General features: G+C 38.0%; 1 protein-coding gene across 1 annotated transcript in view; it reads right to left on the bottom strand.

Moving 5' to 3' along the window:
- The window catches only part of PKHD1 (polycystic kidney and hepatic disease 1 (autosomal recessive)), an 866042-nt gene that overhangs the window by 834165 nt on the left and 20601 nt on the right, over positions 1 to 11276 (bottom strand). Inside the window, exons 6-10 of the mRNA XM_006882114.1 lie at positions 9604 to 9682; positions 5358 to 5432; positions 3022 to 3086; positions 2015 to 2054; positions 529 to 599 (exon numbers count right to left, since the gene is read on the bottom strand). Of these exons, the coding sequence (XP_006882176.1) occupies positions 529 to 599; positions 2015 to 2054; positions 3022 to 3086; positions 5358 to 5432; positions 9604 to 9682 (330 nt within the window). The remainder of the gene's footprint in view (positions 1 to 528; positions 600 to 2014; positions 2055 to 3021; positions 3087 to 5357; positions 5433 to 9603; positions 9683 to 11276) is intronic.

Genomic DNA, 11276 nt, shown 5'->3' with positions numbered 1-11276 from the left:
TTATTTTTGGTTAATAAAAATTTTTAAAATGTACATAATGAAAAAGATTCTGTTCATGTAAAATATAAAATATGAAGGATTAGTTTTTATGGGGTGGAGAAAGGAAAGTAATGTCACAGAACCTGGTGACAGTGTGTATAAAACCCTCAGCTGTTAACCACAAGGTCCAGTTCAAATCTCTAAGTTGTTCCAAGAAGGACGTTGAAGCAGTCTGTTTCCACAAAGATTTGCAGCCCTGGAAGCCCATGAGCAGTTCTAACTGGTCCTACAAGGTCACTACGAGTCAACTCAGTGGGGATGGGTGTGTGTGTGTGTGTGTGTGTGTGTGTGTGTGTATGTGTTGAGCCTCATACAATCAGCATATTTTTTACCCATATCAAAGGCCACTCATGCTTACTGGGACAGTTAGTTAGCTCACAGCACTTAAGGTGTCAATGATTATGGAAAAGTGGCTAGAAGGGAGGAGGGAGATATCCAATGCTGGATGAGATGTGAGGGAGAAGAGTCCTGTATGAAGGGAAATAATACCTGAGTGTGTCTGGTACAGGAAAAGGTCCTGTTTGGCACTGATCATCCATGCATCCTTGTGTACCGTTGACCTTCAAAAAAGATGAAGTATTAAAAAAATTAAGTTGTGTTGGGATTAAGACAGCAACATCCATGAGGTGGCATTTCTTTAAATTGGCTGCCTCATAGGAAAATCATGAACATCTAATGATTTTTTTGGATACCATTTTCCAGTGATGATTAGAAAACAATACCAATGAGCATAATTAGTTTTCTGGTCTGTAAATTATATGGAAATAATTTTACTTACTCCATAGGTTAATGTAATGTGATATAATACTACATGTAATAGTAATTGAAATATTGTGAAAGGGCATAGTACTATATTTACCATATAGTAATGGTAAGTCTAATTCTTCTAAGCGGTATTGCACTGGCCTGTCCATTTGCTGTACAGAGGTAATGCGTGGTTGCTGTGATGCTGAACATTGTGACACTGATCTGTCAAATGTGAGAATGGTTACCCATGGTGGACAGTGTTTGGTGCAGCTCCCAATTAAAACAAGCTTGGAAGCAGGAGTGGCATCCACTTCTGAAATAGCTTGCCTCCAGAAACACTATGAACTTGGAGAAACAATGAAAGTTATACAATTGATCAGGTCTTTCGTTCATAGGGTTGCTCTGAGTCATCTATAACTCAACGGCACTTAACAACAATGGTAAGTCTTACGACATATGTTGTTGTTAAGTATTGTAGAATCAGAACTGACCCATAGCTGACCCTTCAGCGGGTTTTCAGAGGTAGTTAATCTAATCACACTGACAGAGATTGCCCATCCTTTTCCCACAGATCTTCTGGTGGCCTCAAACCATGTGACTTCCAGATTGCAATGCAATTTCTTGCCACTAAGCCACCAGAGCTCCCCAGATTTAGATATAAATGCAAAATGTTGAAACTAAGCTATCCTACAGGTGATTAGATTTAGAATCTTGTCCTTGAGGTGAATTTTTATCTAATTTATAGTACTTTACATATTGGAAATTTGACGTAGTAAAGATTTACTTAAAATATTTGTCAAAGTCTGCTGATTTTAAAAACAATTGTAATAAAATGAATTTTTTCAAAAATTATATATACATTTCCAAAGCTTTATAAAATTTGGGCCTTTCTCATCTTGAAGGGAGCTTAAATTATATAGTACATTTTATGAAACTATATTTCACATGAGACAGTTCTACATTTACAATATAATATTTCTTAGAAGGTCATTTCCAAAGCTCTGTGCCATTGTCATGTTGAAATATTTGCATCATATCTGTAGATGCAGTATGAGAACACAATAACATGCAGCCAAGTAAAAGAAGTCAAATAGGTACATGGGTTTTATTACAGTATTCTATTTATGCACTTTTGAAATCTTTCATTTGAAAAATGGTTAGAGAAAATAAATCAAAATGAGAAAGACAGATAAAGTGAAGACAAATTTTCATACTCCTAGTTACTTACTTTCCTTTATTAAATACTGAGAAGCTAACATTCTGGGAGCCTGAAACAAAAAAGAAGCAGAGTACATGAATCACCTATACCAGGCCACTACTACCATAAACCCAATGGTACCATGGAGTCAGCCTCCATGCCTATCATTCCCTAACAGTGTCCCAAATAAAAGGAGCCCTGGTAGAGGAGTACTTGGCACGTTCCGCTAAGTGAATGCTCAGTGATTCTAAGCCACTGTTGGCTCTGCAACAAAAAAAGATAGGCAGTCCCCTCCTGTTAAGATTGACAGCCTCAGAAACTGAGGGAGGACCACTGTCAGAGTCAAATCCATGGAAATGGTTGGTTGGAGATTTGGTTTCAGATAAACAGCCCTTGAGTTCAGCACCATCAGCACTTGCGGACTTTGTAAATAAAAGGATATAAGTGGTAGGACAAATTAGAAGTCACTACATATTGCTGTTGTGGTCTGCCATTGAGTCCGAACTGACAGATAGTTGGCCCTCCAGTGGGTTTTCAAAGGCAGTAAATTACATAGGAGAAGATGGCCTATCTTTTCCCCATGGAGCAGCTGGTAGATTAGAACCACATACCTTTGGGTTAGCAATGCAATTCCTCTTGTATAAAATAAAAATAACTCCTCTTATCTCATAGGTTTATGATGAAGGTTGTACTTGTTGTTGTTGGGTGCCACTGAGTCAACTCTAACTCACAGCAACCCTGTGAACAACAGAACCTTCCCCTATACTATACCATCTCTGATACACTCGAAACCATAATTATAGTCACTGTGTCAATCCACCTTGTTGAGGTTCTTCCTCTCTTTCTCTGACTCCCCAGTTTCTCGAGCATAATATATAAACAGCATCACACTGTGTTTTTCAGAAAGTCCTTAACTAATGTTATTTCTTATTATCAACATCATGAATATCAATTCCTGAAGTTTTTTAAATACACAGACTGTAAGTGGCAGACAGGCATAAATAGGACTTTAAAATAATGATACTCCTCCAACAGACCGATGTAGCTGCCTTCTACACGGCACTGAAGAGTCCCCAGGCCATGGTCTTCCTGAACAGAGTAGCTAAGAAAAGAACATACAACACTGAGATAAGAATTACCAGACAACACAATGCACAAGGTTTGACTGTTCAGAGTGTAAAATAAGAAAATAAAATAGCATAAATTAACAAGGGTAAACTGATAGAAGCTTGGGCATTTGAAGCTCATTGGGGCAGAGTTAGATAACCAAACAAACTTATCATTGAGGGTAAGACTGGCTGAAGATAGAGCAGAGTTCAGATCTATTGTATATACATAGGGTGACTATGCAGTCACAGTCGACTCAAAGGCACATAACAACAACCATCAATTGAACATAAAATATGAAAGATGAAATATAATTTATTCCTACTTTCTATCTAGTCTTTTCTTTTTAAAATGTTATATGACAAGTGTAGTAAAACATTTATTTTAAAAATCAGTAATAAAGAAGGGGAAAATCTGTTAACAGGTATAAAATATAAATTATAGTCTTAAACATAGGCTGTAAATTTTTTTATCATTGTCAAACTTTTTTATTATTGTAACTTTAAGGAAAGTTTACAGAGAAGTTGAATTTTCATTCATTCATTGTTGTACATTTTCCTCTCTACCTCCCAGTTCACTTTTTTCTTAAACTATTCATGCACCGTTGCATGATTTCATCTCTCTCTCTCCACCCTTTCCCCAGTTCACTTTGTAATGCAGCTCTTATTATGGACTGTTGTCATGCAAATAATGCCAAAGCATATATTCCTTTTTATTTATTCATTTTAATGAAAGTTTACAGAGACTTTGGATTTCCATTCATTCATTGTTGCACTTTCCTCCCTGCCCACTCTTCTCCAGTTCGCTTTTCTCTTTGAAAAGTAAGAAAAAATTCCTTCATTGTTACACAATTCCCCAACTGCCCCCCCCCCAGTCCACTCCACTGTGCAGCTTTCATTCTGGACTCTTGTTATGATAATAATACCTAATCATATATTCCTTCTAAACAGTTCCCTCCCTCATCTGTTTCAATGCAGTATACATTATTTATCTCCTCTTTTCTTAGTTCCCCAACCCCAATATCACTCCTGTTTTACAACAGTGGCATTAAGCAATATTTGTCCTTTTGTGATGGAGATATTTCACTTAGCATAACATCCTCTCATTTTGTATAATTCATTAATTCACTGTTTTTCAATGCAGCATAGTATTGCACTGTGTGAATATACCACAGCTTCTCTATCTATTCATTTATTGATGGACACTTGGGTTGTTTCCAACTCTTTGCTATTGTCAACAAAGCAACAATAAACAAGGGTGTGTATATATCTACTTGGGTGGCAGTTCTGGTTTCTTTAGGGTATATTCCCAGTAGTGGAATTGCTGCGTCAAATGGTATTTCTATTTCAAACTTTTGGAGAAAGTTCTATACTGCCTTCCATAGTGGTTGCACCCATATATTCCTTTTAAACAGTTCTTTCCTTCACCTTTTCCAATGCAGTGTTCATTATTTATCCCCTCTTTTCTTAGTTTCCCTCCAACCCCCATGTCAGTCCTGTTTTATAACGGTGGCATTATGCAGTATTTGTCTTTTTATGACTGAGATAACATAGGCTGTAAATCTTATAATTGCTTCAAAGTCAAATCTATCTAATCTAGAATGATAAGAAAAATCAGAAAAATATTACCTAAACTGAATGTGTGCTTTTGTTTTTAAGCCACACCTATATACACACACAGGCAAGTCATTATAATAAATTGACTATGAGCACAAACGATGTGGGCTCGTTAAGCTGCCAATCAAATCCTAGCTCTGCCACCTACACCCTATGAAACCTTGGGAAAATCACTAAACATTTCTGTACCTCAGTTTCTTCATCTGTAAAATAGGAACGATGACCCTGTGTATCCACAGAGTTATTAGTGATTTAAATATAGCTTGGTCTATAGTAAAGACTTAATAAGTAGGGAGTTCTGGTGGCCTAGTGGCAAGAAGCTGTGCTGCAATCCCAAAGGCACACAGTTCGAGGCCACCAGCTTCTCTGCGAGAGAAAGATGGGCAATTTCTCCCGTGTGATTACCAGCCAGAAGGTCAGCTATTGGTTGGTTCCAACTCCATGGTGTGCAACAGTAGTATCAATTATTTGTTTGCAATATTTACTTAAAATTGCATTTTTAATTAATACTTAATCTATCCCAGTAAGTTTAAAGTTAAGACAGTTGAAACTATGGACAAACAGTAATTTTTTTAAAAAAGACATGTATGTATTTTGTGCCCTTGTGGAAGAGGCTAAAAGCATATTTGTTGGAAAGAAAAGAAACTCACCAACTTCCTGCAGTCCTGTTTACAAGAGAGCAAGGAGTGAACCACATGTTTCCGGTTGCTTCCAATATCAATGGACTGGGTAAAAGCAGAAAAAGGAACATAATAAGGCAATGTTTCCAGCGAACTTTCCTGACAAACTGCAGAGGAAACACTGCTGATGAGGTGGTATTAATAAGTGCATAATTCTCTAAATATATACCAATTATAAAACTATAGATATATAGTTGTAAAACTGACATCTGTTCTCTCCAGCCTGCAAAACTAGTTACTTTGCCTTGGAATGTGTTTCCTTTCTTTAGTCATATAGTTTAATCTGTCTGTTTACCAGGACAGGAAATGCATCTTTCCTAGATCAGTGTTTACCTTTTGAAGTTGTTTTTCTCAGTCATATGTAAATTGTATCTTAATCTCCTGTTTACCAGGAGTAAATTGTATCTTAATCTCCTGTTTACCAGGAAGAGAATTGTGTCTTTCCTAAATTACTAGTACTTACATATGAACTGTTCTTTTCAAATGTAGAAATTCTGTAACTTTACTAACAAAAATGTGTTGTTAAGTAAGTTAATATCTGCCCCTAGTATAAAAATGTCATAATCAGGCAGTCTCTGAGAAGGATCTCACTGCTTTCTCCCATATCTGTGATAAAGTGCTTATGGATATTGCAATCTGTCTGTCTTATTGGCAGTTGACTACGGAAAGAACCGCTTGTGTTCAGTAACACTGCAATGCTGCAAAAGCTCAGGAAGTATCCCTAAAGAGGTTTAGAGTCAAAGCCCAGCCTGAGAATAAGTGTGTACAGCATTTTATCACAGTGCACCCTATACAGGAAGGGTTTCCTCCATACAAAAAAATAATAATAATAATCTTTAACATCCTCACACTGGTGATATTAAATCTACAGAGAGCAACTGTAGAGTTCATAGCTTTATTTCCCTTTCAAAGGCAGTTCAAATCAATTAGTTTTTCCATGGGAGAAGTTGAGTGATATTATCCTATAGAGACTTACACCTCAGAAACTCAATGTAGGGTTACCATGAGTTGAAACGTACTTGATGGTAGTGGATTTGCTTTGCTTTTGGTTTATCCCAGACCACTGCTGAGACAAGACCAAGCAGTAAACATAGCATCATATCAAGGGCTATTAGGGGCTTCTATTCTTTACAGGAAGAGTAATTACTTTTTAAGAGAAGTGGACAATTAATGACAAAAAAGTGAATTCTGAAAGTAGTCAAATCAAATTTCTTTAATGAAGATAGAACCAGAAAGATGGAGCAGAATAGAAGGGCATATCCCTCCTTCTAGGCATGATGAGAAGTTAGAGCCAGTGCATAGAATCTACTCACCTAGTCATACAGTCAGAATATGTTCCTATTTGACTTCTACATCTGCTTTAACGAGCTTTATATTGAATAACCACAGCTTCTTAGAGTTTTCCAGAAAGGCTCACATTTAACATTGCCCCTCTTTCCCCCCTCTTCCCCTACCATGCATAATTTAACAGTACTACTTCCACTTAAAATCTCAGAGAAAAGTTATGCTGACAACCAAACCATTTCCAGAAGACCATACGTTCTCAATGATTTTCACTCCCTGCTTCCATACTTGCCTCTCTCACACTAATGGAATTAACTCCACAAATTAATGGAACTAACTCCACAAATTAATAACAACCCAGAAAGGAAAGTTATAATACACTTTTGGTGTTAGGCACTATTTTACAAATAACTTACTGCAGTCTGGGAAAAAAGGGAGGAAGATTAAGAATTGAAAAGAAAAATTGACAGATGCAATTACCATATAATTCACACTGAATCCAGAGCAACTCCCTTTCTCTCCCTGTCCCTCTTTGCATCTATTACCATTGGATCTGAATCAACTCATAGCTGACTCTTCAGTGGGTTTCCAAGGCAGTAGATAAAGTAGGAGGAGATTGCCCATCTGTCTCCCATGGGGGAGTGAGTGAATTTAAACTACTAGAGAGGTACAACCTATCAGGTTAACAGTACCACTTCCTACTGACTACACCACCTGAATGTCCTTCAGCATGATTGTTGGTTATGGTAGGTACTGTCAACGTTGAATACAACTCATAAAGATCCTGTGAACAGGGTCTAAACTTTATCCTATTCCGTGCCATCCTCATCATCTCTGATACACTTGAGACCTTTGCAGTAGTCACTGTGTCAGTCTATTTCATTGGGCTTCTTTCTCTTTCATTGATCCTTCATCTTTCCAAGTTGTTGTTATTGTTGTTGTTTTTATTGTTGTGTGCCCTAAACCCTGCTCTATCCTGTGCCAATCTCACTGTCTCTGACACACCTACCCGAGTACTCAGTCAATGAATCAATCCACCTCATAGATGGTCTTCCTCCACCCTCCTTTGCATGACATTCCTCTCCAAGGATTGTTCTCTCCTTGCAACATAGACGAAGTTTCAGAATCCTTGCCTCCAAGGACTTCTTTAACCCTCTCTAGGTTGAACCTGTTCATTTTCTAAGCAGTCCATGGTATATACAATACTCTTCTCCAACACCACAGCTCAAAGGCATCAATTCTCCTTCTATCATTTCTAGTCATTGTCCAGCTCTCTGACGCATAGCAAGTGATTGCAAAGACCATGAACTGTATCCGGTGCACCTGAGTCTCCAGATTGAAACCATTACTCTTCAGTACTTTGGAAAAATCTCTAACAGCAGACTTTCCCATCATAATATGTCTTTTAATTTCCTGGCTACTGGTGCCAAGAGTGTTGACTGTGGAGCCAAGCAAACTAATGTGTTAACAGTCTCAATCTCTTCACCATCCATCATGGTGCTGCCAATTGGCTCAGTAGTGAGAATCTTTAATGATGTTGAGCTTCAAATCCATATTGAAGACTGCAGTCCTTGACCTTCTGCAACAAGAGCTTCAGTTCCTCCTCAGTTTCAGCAATCAGGATTGTGTCATCTGTATAATGAACATTGTTGAATCTTCCTCCAATCCTGATGCCACATTTCTCCTCATACAGCCCAGCCTCCCGGATAATCTGTTCTGCATATAGATGGAAAAGGTATGGAGATAGGACACATCCCTGGCATACACCCTTCCCAATTTTGAACCATGCAGTGTTCTTTCCAAGTATGATGCTAGTTTCCAAGGAATAGCCTCTCCTAGCAACATGTTCAAAATATGACCGATGGATATTTGTAATTTTGCCTCCAAGGAGTGCTCTTGGATGCACTTTTTCAAGACATTTATCTATTGGTTTCTTTGGCAGTCCATGGGATGAGCAGTCCTCTTCTCCAGCAACACAACTCAAAGGCATCAATTTTTCTTCTGTCATCCTAATTCATCGTCCAGCTCTCAGATACATAGCAAATGATTGAAAAGACCATGGCCTGAATCAAGTGCATCTTAGTTTTAAACTGACATCACTGCTATTAAGTATTCTGGAGAGCAGACTTGCCCTAGCCAATATGTCTTCTGATCTCCTGACTACTGGTGCCAAGTGTGTTAATTGTTGATTCAAGGAAGATGAAAACATTAACAATTTATCATGATGTTGTCTATTGGCCACATAGTGAGGACCTTTTCTTGATGTTAATATGTAATCCATACCAAAGGTTGCAGTTCTTGATCTTCTGCAGAGTGTATTTCAAGTTCTTCTTGCTCTCAGCAAGCAAGGTTATGTTATCTGCATAATGCAGGTTGTTGATGAGTCCTCCTCAGATCCTGATGCCACATTCTGTTTCAAAGAGTCCAGTTTCACAAATTATTTGCTCAGTATATAGAGTTAATAGATATGGAGAAACAATACATCCCTGATACATAACCTTCCTGAGTTTAAACCATGCATTGCTCCCTTGCTCTGTTAACACAGCAGCCTCATTGCCTAGGTATAGATTTTACATATGCACAATTAAGTGTTCTGGGATTGCCACTTTTCTTGATGTAAGCCATAATTTGTAATTATCTACACAACAAATGCCTTTGCATAGTCAATAAAACACAAATAACCACTCTTTTCTGTATTCAGGCAGAGAGATTATTTACCAGTAAATAAATTGACCAATTTAATTGACCAGTCACAATTACATTAGCAAGTGTGCTGATGCCTTGCTCACCAGCAACCACAAACTACAAAGATGAAAACAGCAATTCAACACTAGCCTCTTACAATTCAATGCTATCAGGGAAGTAGATCGTAAGAGGCAATGTGGTATATTTACAACTATTTTCAAAGTGAAAGAAATATACACACACTTACCCATCAATGTACTCAGCATCAAAATCAAAGGTTTGTAACCTTCCAGTGGTAATCCAGCCATATACATGTATTAGTTTTCCTGTTTTAGAATGACATTGAAAATTTTAATGTACATAGCTCAAATTCTAAACATATAAAAATAAACTTTTCCTTTCTGGTCACCTCTACTCAATATGACCAAGTCAATCATGTCCCAGAAAATAAAACTATTTTTACCTCAACTTTATAAATTGTGTAGTTCTCCTGCAGCATAAAGACAAGTGATTTTAAGTCTACCAGCCGTTCCACAGGAGAAAGATAGACAAACCTTTCTTGTGCTATTTATAGCCTCTGAAAGCTATAGGGTCAACTATGGGTGAGTTATCACTGGATGGCTATAAAAAACAAACACAATCCAAAAGACCCAAACTGCTGCTACTGAGTAAATTGTAGCTCAGGGAGCCTCCACTGGGTTTCTGAGACTGTAGATGCCTCTAGAAACTCTACAAACTGTCTTATAAATGTACAGAAATGATGTTAATCATAGAACAGAGTTCAGGTCTTTTGTGCAAGGCTTACTCTGAGTCATATTTGACTCAACAACACTTAACTGCTAAATGAGACTAGTGCTGTTTATCTGGAGGAATATTCTTCAACTTTGCACATCCTTTGTCAATGTGTTGTATGAGGTAACCTGGGTTTACTATGATGCTGAACTTTGTGCCATGGGGATTTCAAATACCAGAACGGTTTCCCATCGTAGAAAGTGTTGGGTGGAGCTCCAAGTTGTAAAACAGATTGGGAAGCAGGTGTGGCATCCACTTTCTAAACCATATGCCTCTGGAAACTCTATGAAGTTGGAGGAATAACCATAGCTATGGAAAGGCATTAGGTCTTTTGTTCTTAGAGTCACTATGAGTCGACCTCAACACAACGCCAATCAACAACAACAACAACACAGCTTTATGGGAACAGACTCTCCGATATTTCTTCCTGAAAGCAGTTAGTTCCAACAGTGGACCTTTCTTTCAGCAGCCCAAGAAGTAACACACTCTATCACTGTATTACTTGCACAAAAGGCTTAAAAGAACTGATTCTTTCTCTTCTAGAGAGAAATAGCTGTCATTGACTCACTGCTAACTCAGAGTGACCTGATAATGCAACAGAATATTATCTGGTTTTTCACCATCAGCAAGATTGCGGGTATATTTCCATCATGTGGTTTATGGTTGTAAACCATATATGGTGCATAATAGGGATAATCAGTGGGTCTTCCTCATAGTCCCACAGAGTGGAAATTTTGAGGGGGAGGGCCAGTTTCTACATGCTGCCTGTCCCACTCATGACCATCTACACAATACATGATTAATAACAAAATGCCAAGGGGTTCTCTCCACCTAAGACTTTTCTCTAGACTCTTGCCTTTGGATGGATATGTAAGTAACATATGACCCAGATGGGTATTCAGGATCTTGGAAAGCCCAAATTGGCAAGATGTAAGTAAGAAAAGCATGGGATAGCAAAGTTAATGAGAAGCACTTCACACATCTTATTTATTAAAAATATTTTACTGAAAGGGAGCTCTGGTGGCCTAGTGGCAAGAAGCTGCACTGCAATCCCAGAGGTACTCAGTTGAAATCCACCAGATGCTCTGCTGGAGAAGGAGGGACAATCTCCTACTGTACCAGTCAGAT

The sequence above is a fragment of the Elephantulus edwardii genome, unplaced genomic scaffold, assembly GCF_000299155.1.
Source record: "Elephantulus edwardii isolate Elephantulus edwardi_28Jun2011 unplaced genomic scaffold, EleEdw1.0 scaffold00017, whole genome shotgun sequence".
Taxonomy (NCBI): domain Eukaryota; kingdom Metazoa; phylum Chordata; class Mammalia; order Macroscelidea; family Macroscelididae; genus Elephantulus; species Elephantulus edwardii.
Note: the sequence above shows the minus strand (reverse complement) of the source record. Positions and strands in the feature narration are given on the sequence as shown.